This window comes from Thamnophis sirtalis, unplaced genomic scaffold, assembly GCF_051295495.1.
Source record: "Thamnophis sirtalis isolate CommonGarterSnake01/CBP01778 unplaced genomic scaffold, rThaSir2_p1.2 scaffold_11, whole genome shotgun sequence".
NCBI classification, from domain to species: Eukaryota; Metazoa; Chordata; class Lepidosauria; order Squamata; family Natricidae; genus Thamnophis; species Thamnophis sirtalis.
Window position 1 is genome coordinate 4,978,240 of NW_028261391.1, and position 16,781 is coordinate 4,995,020.

Sequence of the window (16,781 nt, forward strand, 5' to 3'; positions counted from 1 at the left end):
AACAAACAGATCTGAGGTTCAGAGAAAGACAGTGGGGATAGTAATAAGACCAGGAATTAAGGGCAAATCCACATTGCCTTCTTATTCTGGGGTAAAAAAGCCCATTACCCATTTACTAATCATAGTTCTGCCTGTATCTTTTTGTTTCTTGATGTCTTCCTTCAGCTGAGATAGCCTAAGACAACTTAAGGTGTCACATTCTTATGTTTGCCCTAATATGCCAACTCAAGATGCTATATGCAAATAATAGAGGGTATGCTGTGCTGACTTATATGAAGGTGGTGGCCTAACATGATGCACTCCATGCTGGCAATGTTGTAGCTCCAATTTATACTTCCAGTTTCTGTAGGAGCACCACTTCAGAATGGCCCCTGATCTCTTCATTACACCCCCCCCCTATCTTTTGGGAGTTGCAAAAATGCTCAAAACTCTGGCTTTCAAAGCTCCTGTAATTTCTTTTTTAATGGCATTGGTCAGCTGGTCAGGATAGAGAGAGTGAAGACATGAAATTCATCAGCCCATGCATGACTTAACATAAATAATTGAAAATGCAATAGAATAGGTTTAGCTCTAGTATTTCAGCACATTGTTATGGAGACACAATGATGACTCTCAGAGGTCATTGCAAGGTTTAGGGCATCATGTTAAATCAGATATAGGAGGAGAACTGTGTGAATATGGCAATGAGGGTGCTCAGGAGAGCAGAAATTAAGTCCCACAAGGAAAAATTGGATTAATTTGATATTTTTAGGATTCAGAGGACTGAGAGGTTCAAAAAAGGACTCCCTCAAATCAAGCTTGGTTCTTGATGATTACATCCCTGAGGTTTTCTGGCAACAGTTTGGATGTTTGTCATTACATTGTTGTGGGCTAAAAAAAAAGTTATAACCTGACTGTTTGCTTACATAATTACCCTACATTCCAGTACACCCAGGAGTCTTAATACATTGAAGCTGATAGTAAATTAACCCCGTTCTGGATTTGTGCAACACATAAAATAACTAAAGCCTGCCTTGAGCAACAAGAGGCCTTATATAGAACACGTTGCAATAATCCAGGTGGATGATGATAAGAACTTTAGTCAATATGATTTGTGGCATCTTTTCAAAGCTTTCCAAGTCAAGAAACAGCAGTTTTGACTTACTTATTTGTTTAAGTATACCAATCACATAACCATGACCTAGGTAGCGCACAGAAGATTAAACCAAAAAAACATCATACAGCAATAAAAACCTAAGATAGTGATGATCATAATACATAACATATGCCTGGGCCTAAAAATTCCAACATTTATAAACCAGTTAGGGCATGATAAACAGAATTTGGAAAGCTTGTTAATGCTCCTTTCTACTTTAACTTGCATCAAACATAATTAGTTCAGATGACTTGATGAAAACATTGCCTGGAGCAAAAACCTGTTTTGCTTTGCTAGGTTAATGCAATAGCAAACAACAACAACAACAACAAAACAATCCCAAGAAACGAGGTTGCTGCATCTTGAATAAAAATCTATAAACCTGAAAGCCCTCATGAGTGTGTGTGTGTGTTTCTGTATGTGCTCTTCACCTGAGAGGAGTTATTCTGTGTGCCCACAGCCCATGAAGTGGGAACTGGAGGCAGCCTCCACCATCCTTGCTGATCTGGAAGCCATTGGAAATAATCCCATTCCCCAGGGCTCAGAGTCCAATTAGATGTGGGTGTGTCATGTTTTAGCTTTTTATCAATTTGCTTAATTATTTTTTACTTTCAAACTGAGATTTTAAGATGGTTTCTTTAGATGGATATTGAGAAATTATTTCGCTGGTTCTCGTCATTGTACTTATTTGTTAATTATCTAGAATGGTAAGATACAGGAGTATATCATATTTTGTAAACTGGTTAAGCAAACTGATTTAATATGTAGCTCATGAAGTTCAGATTCCACTTTTGCCCATTCTCTATAAGAGTTGAGGTCCGTGCACTAAAATATCATTGACAGTTTTTTTTAAAGGTATTACTGTTAATTGCACAATTTTACTTCATAACAGACCCTGCTGCTGCATAAAGCTTTGGTGTCTATTAGAAGTCAAAAACTGTAAATATCTTCCCCAACCACTGTAGCATAATTTTCATAAATTATAACTTGTTTCACTACATACACGGAATAGTTTTCTGAGATAGTGTACCAATTGTTGAGGAAAAGGAAGAATTGTAAACAAGGATACCAGCAGCATGTGGAATACATGTGATATAAGAATGGTTATTATCATAATAATAGTGGCAATGCATACAATTTAATGAGTTGTGTATATGTGTATATCTTTGTTGTTGAAGTCACAGGATATAAAACCTAATGATCAATTACTTTTAAACCTCTCTTTAAAACCCAGCCTTTAAAACCTGCCCTAAAATCTGATTGGCCTAGAAGTCAAGCCACGGATGATATTACAAAGATATCAATCCTTTTAATAAGCTCTTTAGAGAACATAATATGAAGCACCACCCACAAAATGGCATTTCTAGCACTATTTCCAGATCCCTTAAAACTTGGAATATAGGAATACTTTGCATTGTGGTCAAATAGAATTCTGAGTCAATGCATTCATTTGTTTGATTAATTTACATCCCGCTTTTATTTTGTGCAACTCAAATATATATATGTGTGTGTGTGTGTGTGTGTGTGTGTATTGTGTCACAACCCCTGGTATGCCCAAATATGGGAAGGAGCATACTGCTTCCCTTTTCTGTCTATCAACTCACTCTGGGAGCCATCCAGACAGAAAGCCATTTTTTTATGTTGCCTTGTTAAAAAAAAAGGCTTTCTGCCTGGATGGCTCCCAGAGTGAGTTGATAGACAGAAAAGGGAAGCAGTATGCTCCCTCCCATATTTGGGCATACCAGGGGTTGTGACACAATACATACCTATTTCCCTGGCTTAGCTGATAAAGGAGGAGAGCCTGTGGCTTAGTGGCTAATATAACTGCCTGATATGTAATACAGCCCAGGTTCGATTCCCAGTAAGGGTATGGCTAGCTTATTGGAGAGAGAGGTGGTGGAGGAACATTTTTCTCATTAAATGTGCAGTGACTACTGCTTTCTCATCTCTAGTATAGTTACACTTTGACTGCATTGATCCCAAACATTTATTATTGAATTATTTCATTTTCTTACAAACAGCTGGATTTGCAAAACATACTAAATCAAAACTATAACAACAATATAAAGAAAGTTGAGTGAATACACTTCTTAGGATTTTAACCGTTGTAGTTAATCATACAAAGTAACAAAGTCCTTCACTACAAATTGATATTATAGTAAAGATTACTAGCAAATATATTTTGTTTTCTCTTACTGTAAATAATCTTTTTTATCTCTTATAAAAAAGCTTCAATTCACAAAATCAGATCATCACCATCATCTTTTTTTAAAAAAAAAATACTATATTTCATTTTTTTCAAATTATGAAGTATAAATTAATAGAATACCTACTATTGACACCATGCCTGGTTAACATAAATTTTAGACAAAGATAAAATGAGGGTGGCAGCTTACGACTTAGCAAGTTGTCATTATTGAAATGATAAATGAATTGAGAATAAAGCTATATTCAGACATGAGTTTTGTTAAATATTACTGTGTATATAAAGTAAAATAATCCCAATCAATATGATATAACCTAAATAAAACTATGTTGAATCAGATGAACATATTTTCCTTTTAAATCTTAACTGTCCCTGAATGAAGTGAGAAGCACCCTGCCCTAAGACACCCCCTAATTTCAACAGACATAACATGGCCACATTCCATTATTTCTTCCATTGTTGTTATTTAACTTTCTTTCAATTTTTGCTTCCATTTTGCATCCGGTTTCTATTTTTGTTGTTTCTGCTAATGCCTATCTAAGTAAATTTCTATGTGCACCATAATATGCTGGGCTGTTTTAAAATAAAAATAAAAATAAAAAATAAAAATAAAAGGTTTTTCTCCTATGTAGTTAGAACACAATGGAAATTTGTATATAGTATGTCTATTTATTTGCATATATACTCATATATAAAAATTTAAATAAAACAATACAATGTATGGATTTCTTTCTTTCTTTCCTTTCTTCCTTCCTCCCTCCCTCCCTCCCTCCTTTCTTTCTTTCTTTCTTTCTTTCTTTCTTTCTTTCTTTCTTTCTTTCTTTCTTTCTTTCTTTCTTTCTTTCTTTCTTTCTTTCTTTCTTTTATGTCAGATTTTTGGAACTAGTCTGGACAAGTCCTTGTAGTTTTCTTGGCAAGTCTTTCAGAAGTGGTTTGCCATTCCCTCCTTCCTAGGGCTGAGAGTAAGTGATTGACCCCGAGGTCATCCAGCTGATTTTGTGCCTAAGGCAGAACTAGAACTAACTTCTTGCCACACAGTCCCCAGTGTTCTAGCTTGATGCCTTAAACACTTCACCAAACTGGCATCTATTCTATTCTATTCTATTCTATTCTATTCTATTCTATTCTATTCTATTCTATTCTATTCTATTCTATTCTATTCTATTCTATTCTATTCCATTCCATTCCATTCCATTCCATTCCTCACATCATCTTGTTATAAAGACTTATAACAGTAAAATAAAAAGGGAAAAAAGAAAAACATAATCATTTTCATGAGAAGTCTTGCCCATTCAATTACTTATTTGAGGGAGGGATAACATATAGCACATTATGCAGACTCAGTCATGTGAAGTTGGAACCTGGCACTGAGTCTGAGGCCATCAAGTCTCATTCACTGCTTAGTCCAATAAGAATTTCAAAATGTCCCATAGCTGTCTGTCTGTCTGCTGCTTCAAGTCCATCCACTAGAAAGGTCAGCATCACCCTTGGTTCCACTCGCAAACTCCTCTTATTGAGAGGAATATGATTCCCTTTCTGAATAGTTTTATTTTTTAAGATATGAGGGAAAGCCGAGCCTGTGAAATCCACTCTTTCAAAAATTGTTGCCAGATCACTGATGAATCTAGTCCTCTGCACAATGGAGAATCCAGATATACCAGACAGATAGCTCTCTAATTTTGCTAGGAACTTGCCCAGTGAAGACTGGTCTATCTTTTCTCTAATTAAGCAATCATACATTCCCTTCACCTTGATGTTTTTTTAACATTCAATCTTACTCTTCAGACAGCCTTTTTGAAATGGTTTTTTTTCTTTCTCATATGATTTTCCTTACTGAACCATTGGTACCTTTAGTATTGTACCACAGAAAGGTAGCATCTACATGGAATCTATGAAAATAATTATTTCTTTCTAAAGCTTTGCACCTCCTCCTCCTCTGCTTCTTGATGGAGCAAGAATTTAGAAAAACGTACCTTGCTGAAAGTCTTCTCTGACAAATGAATCCCAAGCCGCCAGAGGCCTCCTATGAAAGGAAGCCGAAAAGGTCCTGGCGGATAGCGTTTGCCTTTGCACGGGAAGAACTTTTTCAAAAAGCAAAGAATCCTGTATGGAATCATAATGGTCCAAAATAATAGTTGTTGCAACATTATATTGCCTTCTCACTCTCTAACTTTGAATGCCTCCTATATCACCTTTGTGGATTTCTTCTCTGTCGGTTACTTGGTTTTCTTTTGTGATATTGTTCCTCCTTCTCTTTGTTGTTCTGCTATTATCAGCCTTTATATATATATATCTACTTATTAAGCCACCTTCTGACACCTCAATCAAGAAGCCTAGGAATGTGATTCTCTATAGATGTTTGAGATAAAATTAATTGTTAAAGAGTCAGAGGAACCTTTGATGAGATGTTTAATAGCAAAAGTCACTCTAATCCAACCCTGACCTTGTAGGTGATCAATTATCAGTAATATTGTTTATATGTGTTGGAAGAAATGTCCTTCTGGGTTCAGTTCCAAATGGGGAGAAAGACACTGGAAACATGGTGATTGCTTGGAAATATGGTTTTAATGATGGACAGGATCATATGGTTTGAGGTCCTGGGGAAAAGGGGGATCAGATGCCTTGAAGGAAAAAAGGCTGCAGGCAGCTGAAAACTATCAGAAGTTGCTGAAAAAGCTGCTTCCAATGCCATCCTGTTCTTTGCGCTGGCCACACATGCACATGCACGTGAACACTCTGATGGGGCACAGGAGTTCATGGCCTCCATGACAGCCATGGGCTTGACCCAGGTAATTCGGGGCCCAACCCACTCAGCGGGTCACATGCTTGACCTTGTATTCCTCTTGGAGCAGTGGACTTGTGATCTTGGTCTGAGGGGTAATGAGATCATACCCCTGTCGTGGTCAGACCACTGCCTACTGAGGCTTGACTTCCGGAGACCAAACCCCCACTGTAGGGAGGAGGAACCGACCAGGTGGTTCCACCCCAGGCGACTTATGGACCCCTTGAGGTTCCAGACGGAGCTTGGGGTTATTCCTGACACTCTCGCCCACAGTCCGGTGGAGACTCTGGTTGCTGCCTGGCACTCAGCAGCATCGGAGTCCCTTGACCGGATTATGCCACTACGGCCGCTCCGAGGTGGCGGATCCCGGAGGCCCCCTTGGTTTACCGAGGAGCTCTGGGAGAGGAAGCGCCGGAGGAGACGCCTAGAGCACCTATGGAGGTCCGATAAATCCGAATCGAGCCGAGCACTCTTAACAACTTGCACCAAGGAGTACATCAGGGCACTTACGACAGCAAAAAGATCGTATATTGCCACCTTGGTTGTGTCCGCTGAGTCTCGCCCAGCCGCCCTGTTTAGGATAACCCGTTCCCTCCTAAATAGGAGGGATACGGGGGACCCCTTGCAGGGTAGGGCTGAAGACTATGTCCAGTTCTTAGCGGACAAAGTTGCTCGGTTTTGGTCGGATTTGGAATCCACCTTTGCAGATCCAGCCGAGGCACAGGAGGACAATTTGGCAGACCATTGCTGGGTTGAGTTTCAGGATGTTGCCCCTGGGGACGTGGACAAGGCCATGAGAGCTGTGAGTGCCTCTACCTGTGTACTGGACCCGTGTCCCTCCTGGCTGGTTGCCAACAGCGGAGAGGTGACACGGGGCTGGATCCAGGCGGTTGTTACCGCCTCCCTTTGGGAGGGGATCTTCCCCTCCGCACTTAAAACGGCGGTGGTGAGACCCCTCCTGAAGAAACCATCCTTGGATCCAAACGTTCTTAACAATTATCGTCCAGTCTCCAACCTCCCCTTTGTTGGGAAGGTTGTTGAGAAGGTGGTGGCCTCCCAGCTCCAGCGGTCCTTGGAGGAAGCCAGTTACCTTGACCCATTCCAGTCCGGCTTCAGGCCTGGTTACAGCACAGAAACCGCTTTGGTCGCATTGACCGATGATCTCTGGAGAGCCAGGGATGGAGGCCATGCCTCCATCTTGGTTCTCCTTGACCTCTCGGCGGCTTTCGATACCATCGACCATGGTATCCTTCTGCGACGACTGCGGGAGGTGGGGGTGGGAGGCACTGTTTTGCAGTGGTTCTCCTCCTACCTCTCGGACAGGTCGCAGTCGGTGTTGATTGGGGGGCAGAGATCGATGCCTAGGCCCCTAACATATGGGGTGCCGCAGGGGTCGGTCCTGTCCCCCCTACTATTTAACATCTACATGAAACCGCTGGGCGAGATCATTCGGAGGCACGGGATAAGATACCACCAATACGCGGACGATACTCAGTTGTATCTGTCCGCCCCGTGCCAACTCAATGAAGCGGTGGACGTGATGAACCGTGGCCTTGAAGCCATTAGGGACTGGATGAGGGCTAACAAGCTTGTACTCAACCCGGAAAAGACCGAGTGGCTGTTGTGTTTCCCTCACAATAATTTGGCTAGTGTTCCATCACTCAGGCTGGGGGGCCAAATATTACACCCCTCAGACAGGGTTCGCAACTTGGGAGTCCTCCTGGATCCACAGCTGACCTTTGATCATCATCTGTCGGCTGTGACCAGGGGGGCATTTGCCCAGGTTCGCCTGGTGCGCCAGTTGTGACCCTACCTGAACCGGGAGGCTCTCACAACAGTCACTCGTGCCCTTGTGACCTCTAGGCTGGGATACTGCAACATGCTCTACATGGGGCTGCCCTTGAAGAGCATCCGGCGACTTCAGCTAGTACAGAATGCGGCCGCGCGAGTGATTGTGGGTGCACCTTGGTTTGCCCACATAACACTTATCCTCCGCGAGCTGCGCTGGCTACCTGTTGATCTCCAGGTGCGCTTCAAGGTGCTACTTACCACCCATAAAGCCCTCCATGGTAGTGGATCTGGGTACTTGAGAGACCGCCTTCTGCCAATTACCTCCTTACGACCTATTAGATCACACAGATTAGGCCTCCTCCGAGTTCCATCCGCCAGTCAGTGTCGACTGGCAACTACGCGGAGGAGAGCCTTTTCAGTAGTAGCTCCGACCCTTTGGAACGATCTCCCCATGGAGATTCGTACCATCACCACCCTCCAGACCTTCTGCACAGCCCTCAAGATCTGGCTATCCCGTCAGGCCTGGGGTTAAAGATTATAATCCATCCCCTCCCGAATGGTGAATGAATGTTGCTTCTATTTTTAATTACGTACTGTTGTTATATGTCATTGTGTGTACTCCCTTCCCTATACGTTGTAAGCCGCCCTGAGTCCCCTCAGGGAAAAGGGCGGCCTATAAATAAATTTATCTACATCTACATCCCATTGTCTGCTGCGCTGGAGGGACTTGCCCGGGCAAGCTTCCCTTTTCAATGTGACTGGTATTTTTTTGGTATTTGGTATTTATTGGACATTTATAGGCCGCCCTTTTCCCTGAGGGGACTCAGGGCGGCTTACAATCAACGGGGAAGGGAGTGCAGGACAATACAAAAAGAAATGTGAACAAAAGTAATTTAAACAGTAAAATTCAACATTCACTCGGCATTCGGGAGGGGCGAAAGTAGACTTATCCCCAGGCCTGACGGGCTAGCCAGTTCTTGAGGGCTGTGCGGAAGGCCTGGACGGTGGTGAGGGTACGGATCTCCACGGGGAGATTGTTCCATAGTGTCGGAGCCGCAACAGAGAAGGCTCTCCTCTGAGTAGTCGCCAGTCGGCACTGACTGGCGGATGGAATACGGAGGAGGCCAACTCTATGCGATCTGATGGGACGCAGGGAGGTAATTGGCAGAAGGCGGTCTCTCAAATAGCCAGATCCACTACCATGGAGCGCTTTATAGGTGGTGAGTAGGACCTTGAAGTGCACCCGGAGATCAACAGGCAGCCAGTGCAGCTCACTGCAAGAAGCCTCCCAACCACCTCCCAACCACCACCTCTTTGCTAGCCATTTTCTGGTACCAATGGCTGGCTGGAGGCCTCTGAAAACCGCCGGAAGTCAGCTTGCTTTCCGGAGTCTGGACCAGCTGCCACGGGAGGAAGATAAGCAGCCTAAAGAAAGAGGCGGTGGTGGTGGAAGAAGCGGGGCTAGGGCCGAGGCTGCTGAAAGAGGGCAACAGGGCAACACGTTCAACTGGCGAAGGGAGGGTGGAGTGGCTTGCAGGAGGAGGCCTTTGACAGATTAGACCAGGCCTGGGCAGAAAATAGGTAGATAGGTAGAAATTGCTATTGCTATTGCTATTCATTTTTCCCCTACCTTTTTCTGTGGGCGTGGCTTGGGGGTGTGTCATGTGACTGAGTAGGCATGGCCATGAGTGACATCAAGTTGGCCACATGCGCTCAGTCACATGACACCCTCCTTAGCCATGCCCACAGAACTGATAGTAAAAAAAAATGTGAATCCCACCACTCTCTCTCACACACACTACACAATCTCAAATATTAAATCAACTTTCTAATCATACTATGCCAATGAATCTGAAGAATGACACAGTGGGCCAACAGATTGGAGGAGGTCAATCTACATTCCAATACCAAACAGAGGTGACTTAAAGAATGTATAAACTATAATTACAAATAATTACAAATAATAATAATCTTTGCCATGGTGGCAAAATTATGCTTATGATCATTCAACACAAATTACAGTCCTGTATGGAAAAAAATATGCCAGGTGTTCCAGCTGGCTTTAGAAAAGACTGAAGAAAAGAAATCTTAATGCTGATGTACCATAGATAATTAAGAACATCAATGAAATACCAGAAATAAAATTATACATTTCATTGATTATAGAATGGCCTTCAATTGTATTGATCATGTCAAGTGGTGCAATGTGCTTGGAAAAATAGGAATCACAGAATATTGTCTTCATGAGGAACTCATATGCAGGCTAGAAATTCAGCGAAACTCAATTTAGACAGCATATGCTGAAACACACTGACTCCAGGTTAGCAAAGGAGACAAAGCTATATACTCTCCTCTTATACATTCAACTTACATGCTGGATATGTATTAATAAAAGCTTTATTGGAAAAAGATGAACATGGTTTAAAATTGGAAGAAGAAATACCAGTAACCTGCACAAAAAACGCAAAGGATTTTCAAGCTTTGGTAGTAAATCATAAAAGGCAACCATTTCTTGAGGCTGAATATAATCCTGAAATCAGATCAAGAACTATCTATACTATCTCTGGAATATACATTTATTAATATTTTATTTGGTGTAAACTTCATAGAGGAATTGCATTTCCCAACCAAACGTTGAATGTCATTGCCAATTTAGATATCCGGATGAGTTGCCCTGAGTAGCAATGCCCATTGCAAAACATCACCAGTTGTGTCCCAGCAATTAAGAGGTCAAGAACACAATGAGTCAAGCTCTCATCATCATAGGTAGAATTGGGATCATCCTTGCTCTACAGCAGGGGTGTCAACCTCGCATCATCACAGCATCATCATGTGATGTATCAGGACTTCCCCCCCTTCGCTAGTTCGGGCAGGGCAGAGCCAGCATGTGACACATCTAGCCCATGGTCCACAAGGTTTAACACCCCTGCTCTACAGTATAGATAACAGTGAGAAAGGTGAAATGTCATTTGTAGACATTTTCCTATTATTACCACTTCTTTCCCAAACGTGATGTTTCCCCTTTCTAGTTCATGGTGCTTTTTCTCCAAGGAGATTGAAATTGTAAACTAAACCATCAGGATGGAACAAAGCTAGAAACAGTGAATATAAAAGTAGGATATATTGGTGAAATACAAACTCTGTAACTTCAGTCCAACTAAATATTTGGAATAATTTAGACATCTTGGTTCAGATTGTGCCAATCTGAAGAATTGACAAAACTGTACAAAACTCCCCTATTTCAAAGCTGTGTGTGGAAATTATTATTTATTTTATTACTTCAAAATAATATCATCTCTTTTTCTTCTAGTGGGGAGTAAACTTAACCAATCAAGCAAATGAGCTCTGGGATGAAAGGATGTGGCTTTTCAATTGATGCTTGTCTTTATTAATCATCATTTCTATCTTTATAATTATATACTATACTAACAGAATGTCAAAATTAGAAGGGGCCTTGGAAGTCTTCTGGTACAGAATTCCCCAGCTTTTATGGCTTTGTGGACAGGTGGATGGGAGAAGGGATGGTTCTATGCTAGTGGCTGGCAAGCACACATGCAACTCCATTTGCATGAGTAACATACACGCACATATGCTACTCACATAAATGGAGCAAGCATGCTTGCCCACTGTTTTCACAAGTGAGGATGCATATGCACACATGCTCACTCGCTGGCTGTTTCCATGGCCTGAATGCAAACCTCTCATGGCTGCAGTCCACAGGCTAGTGACCCCTATTCTAGTTCAATCACCTACTCAAGCAGGAGATCCTATATCACTTAAGACAAACGGCTTTTCAATCTCTTCTTAAAAATCTCTGTTGATGGAGCATCCGTAGTATTGTATCCCTTCCCAAAATTCCAGTGGGTTAATACAATACTTAACATGTTTTTACCTATCTCCAACCTTTAAATAGAAGCAATTTGGTGATGTGATGGAATGTAGTAAGGATGTGGATTCCTTGGAGGGAGGGCATTCCAAAGAGGTGATTCAATCCAGACATTATCTGTGAGAGAAAGAGGGTAAAGACAGTTCCCCTCTAATAGTATGTAGAATATATTATAGATGCAGAAAACAGAATGCTTAGTTCACCCCACCTCCCAAAATATATATATATATATATTGGTATGAAAAAATAAAAGTTTGGAAGAATCACCAACTGTTGTTGGTTTTGGGTATGACACGTGTATTGACTACAAACTGGGAGTCCATGTGATCTAGCCCTGCCTTGGGCTCAAAGTAAGCAATGTGATCTTGTGCCAGTCAAGGCAATGCAAATCACTTTTGAAAATCTTATCCAGAAAACTGCAAGGACTTAACTACACAGTCTCAAAGAAGCAGACACAATTGAACAAAAGAAAATGCATTCAATATACTCTGTGGTGTGTCATTGAATTGGTTTCTTCGGCTGTTAAAAACAATAAATCAAAGTAATAAATGGAGCCGTTTTGGTGAAAGGCAGGAAAATGGGGAGGGAGATTCTCCTGCCTGTCACCCATTCCTGAAGCTCAGCACAGATTGGAGGAAGAATGGTAGGTAGGAAAATCCCCCTCCCCATTTTCCTGCCATTGATGACAAGGAATAGCTGGGAAGGGAGGGGCTGGGTGAGGCGCCCTATCGAGTTGGCCATGCCCACCCAGTCACATGACCCTCCCCCCACCAAGCCACACCCATGAAGTCAGTAGGGAAAAAAGTTGAATTTCACCCCTGGAGAGGAAGTACAATCAGACTTGCAATCACAAATTTTGTTATTATAGCAAATCTCAATAAAATAAAATAAAAATAGTTTCAACCATCCCATGCAGTGACTTTCTGGTCTGGTCTACCTAATGGGGCTGACACATTGTCAATCATATCTTTGATCAGGGTAGGAAGAACTGGTGATCGCTTTTGGTTGTGAACTAACACTATGTTGATTGTTTCTGTTGCAATTAAATCAATTATTGTAATATTGTCTATGCAAGTGGTTATGACAGTTGTGATAACTGTGGTAATCTTGCTTCATGGTGACCAATCTATGTATTCCAACAAAACAGAGAATTATTACAATGCCACAACAATAAGCTGGAAGAAAATGCTTCAGCATTTTCATCACAAGCAATTTTGACTAAACTTGGTACATAGATGACTTAACCTCTGGAAACAAATAATGGGTATGGGGCACCCCTAGTGTGTGTGTGTGTGTGTGTGTGTGTGTGTTCCAGCATAACTCTGGAGCGCCTCGAGCAATTTAAATCAAACCTCCAATTACCTCCAATAGACCGATCAGATCCCACAGATTAGGCCTCCTCCGAATTCCATCCGCCGGCCAATGCCAACTGGCGACTACCCAGAGGAGAGCCTTCTCTGTGGCTGCTCCGACCCTCTGGAATGAGCTCCCCATGGAGATTCGAACCCTCACCACCCTCCAGGCCTTCCGCAAAGCCCTTAAAACCTGGCTGTTCCGACAGGCCTGGGGCTAAAGAGCTTTTTGCCCCCCTCCTCGAATGGTATGGTTGTTGTGTGTTTTTTAAATTGTGTATTGTTATGTTTGTCTTTTTATCCCCTGTCTGTACCCCCCTTCCCGACTTGAATTGTGAGCCGCCCTGAGTCCCCTTCGGGGAAAAGGGCGGCATATAAATGTAATAAATCCAATCCAATCCAACCTGGTACACAGATGACTTACCTTCTGGAAACAAATACTGGGGGGTGGAGATACCTCTGGTGTGTGTGTGTGTGTGTGTGTGTGTCTGTCTGTGTGTGTGTGTGTTCCAGCATAACTCTGGGGTGCCTGGCCCATTAAGGAGAGTGAGTGCAGTGTCCTAGAGTGGCAAGTGTTTGTAATGTTAGTTCCGTCACAGCTTCCTCTGGAAAACCAGCTGTGACGTTCGGTCTCCAGTGGACCAATGGTGAAGTCCCTGATAGATTTAGGGCAATGTACCAGGATCGTAGACATGGCAGAAAAGCGGAGCGCATGGGAGAGGAAAGGGAGAGGGCAGGGATGATGAGCAGGGGGAAGAAAGGCCCCTCTCAATGGATCCCTGTCAGAAAAATACTTCAACGTCTATAAATGCCTGGGCAATGGCAGGTCATCAGCTACTTTTTAAATAAATATTTATATGTATTCCAGCAATTCCAGCAACTTCTTGTCTTCAATGGAAAAACAATGTTGAAAAAATATAGCACAGATCACATTACCACCAAAACATACAGTGCACAGTGAGGGGTCAAATAGCTGATCTGATTTTAAAAACCCTCTCATTAATATTCACATTATAATGGCTCTCCTGTTATTAATAACAACAAGATGGTGTAATAGAACTTATTAATTAAAGATAACTCAGCAAGCCAGCCCTAGTGTAATCAATGCTTTATTAAGAAGTGTATCTGTGTCATTGACAATATGAAATTCCGTGAATCTGCAATAGGCTTTGGGTTCTATGCTCAGTTGGATACAATGAAATAAAAACACAGTGAAATAATATAATACAATACAATAGCAGAGTTGGAAGGGACCTTGGAGGTCTTCTAGTCCAACCCCTGCCTAGGCAGGAAACCCTATACCATTTCAAACAAATGGCTATCCAACATCTTCTTAAAGACTTCCAGTGTTGGGGCACTCACAACTTCTGGAGGCAAGCTGTTCCACTGATTGATTGTTCTAACTGTCAGGAAATTTCTCCTCAGTTCTAAGTTGCTTCTCTTCTTAATTAGTTTCCACCCATTGCTTCTTATTCTACCCTCTAATATTTTGGCATTACTGGAATTAAGGTATGCATGAAATATTTTTAATGAGTGAGAATAATAGCTTGAAAAATAATTGTTTGAAGCATCTATAGAATGAACTATTCAGTTAAGAATCTCTAGTCTTTCTCGATATAAGGATTCATTTACATTTTGCAGAGCATACTGAGATACCACTCAAAAAAGTGAGGTTTGGATACCACAATATAATATAAAATCAATGGAGACAAGCAAGTTACAAAATCATAGAAACAACATTCATCACATTCTTCATCTTTGTGGTTGTGTGTAATAAGATTACACTAAAAGGAACCTGGAAGGTTTGTGATTCAACATGTTGAGGAAAATCAACCTGAATACATATTTCCTTTCTCTCAGAGTGAGTGAGTTGTCACCGACTGGATAAAGATAGAAAAAAACCCGCTCCATGGTGCTTCATAGCACTCAGCAGTTTACAGAGTCAGTATATTGACCCCAAAAATCTGGGTCCTCATTTTACTGATCTCAGTAGTATGGAAGGCTGAATCAACCTTAAGCCAGTAAGAATTAAACTGCTGGCACTCAGAAGAATTAGCTGGCAGTACTGCATTCTAACCACTGTACCACCATGGCTCAACACACCACCATATAAAATGGTCCTTGGCCCTCAGATATTCTCACTGTTTGCATAATCCCTTCCTGCAGGTTTATTGCAACACCAAAATGGAAATTTTCAGACAACTTTGAAGAATTTCCCAGAGACCTGGGGTAGAATTATTTGGTTCTAATGGACTAATTTCAAGAAGGATTGTAGAGGGATGAATCGATGAGGCAACGCATCTCAAAAAAATTGGAAGAACTGTTCCAATGCTGTGTCCAATAGATGGCTGGATCTGATTGGAAAAAGAGGCAGAGGAGGAATGGCAAGAGGTGGTGGTGGTGGTGGGTGTAAAGCCCATCCTTATCCCTAGTTAAGACCTCCTCAGAAATACAATATTTCCCCAAAAATACAACTTGTCCTGATAATAAGGCCATGGCACATTTTTTGGGTGGGCAAAAATGTAAACCCTCCCCTGAAAATAAGCCCACTGGACAACCCTCCCTCCGGCCAGGAAGAGCACCACCCACCGACCTAGTGGTATCCCGAAGGCGCCAAGCCGCAGGAATGCGGTGGGAGGGGGCGAAGGCTCAAGTTGCTTGGCGCCTTCGGGATACTGCTAGGTTGATGAACGGTGCTGTGCCCAGCTGGAGATCGGGATTGCCAGGTGGTTGCTCTCTTGTGAGATGGCTCTCGAAGAGCCCAGCACAGCCTCAGGATCGAACGGGTGTGTCCCCTTTCCAGTCGGGCACAGTGCCATTCACTAACAGGAATACGCCAAGCCGCATGAACAGCTGTTTGCCGCCCTCCGGCTCCCACAGCTTGGTGCCTTCAGAATGCCCCTAGGTCAGTGAATGGGGCTCTACATGGCTGGAGAGATTGTGTGAGTGGCTTTTATGCTGCCTGCTCGCAAAACTCCCAGGTTCATGATGCCCTTGCCTAACTCTCCCTGCAGAGCCAAGGCACCTCCGCTGCTGCCCGCTGCCACCCCATGGCTTTTTCTGTGGCTTCCAAAGCACAAAGGTAGGATGCTGGAATTTGCCACTTTGGTGAGGCTGGGAGGCACATGAGCTGGGAGAGGAACAAGCACTCGTGCAACCTCCCTTTCCAGCCAGGTAGTGCGCCATGCATTGACCTAAGGGTACCCCGAATGCACCAAACTGTGGGAGCGGGGGGAGGGCAGAGCACGACGTGGCTTAGCACTTTTGGAATATAACTGGGTCGGTGAGTGGCGCTCTGCCCGGCTGGAAAGGGGTTGCTGGGTGGCTGCTCGTGAGCGTGGTCACGTCATGGCTGGTGTGTTGCACTGCTGCGACAGCACAACACAGCTGTTTGCCCCTGAGGCTCTGCCTGGCTCTTCCAGCGCCCGCTCGCAAGAGAGCAGCCACCTGGCAACCCCAAAACAATACACCCCGATAATAAGGCCCAATCAATATTTTGGTGATCAAAAGAAAATAAGACCCTGTTTTGTTTTCAGGGAAACACAGTAAGTACTAGAGAAATTGTATAAATGGGAGCAGACAAGAGATCTTGTCTTCAGAAAAAGAAAAGAAGACATTTTTATTTACTG

At 42.8% G+C, this 16,781-nt stretch overlaps 1 protein-coding gene across 1 annotated transcript in view; it reads right to left on the minus strand.

The window, feature by feature from the left end:
- Window positions 1-5,488, minus strand: part of LOC106544662 (cytochrome P450 2J2-like) — a 26,127-nt gene extending 20,639 nt beyond the window's left edge. The window contains exon 1 of the mRNA XM_087726097.1: window positions 5,315-5,488. Within this exon, the coding sequence (XP_087582223.1) occupies window positions 5,315-5,488 (174 nt within the window). The remainder of the gene's footprint in view (window positions 1-5,314) is intronic.
- Window positions 5,489-16,781: the final 11,293 nt, after the last annotated feature.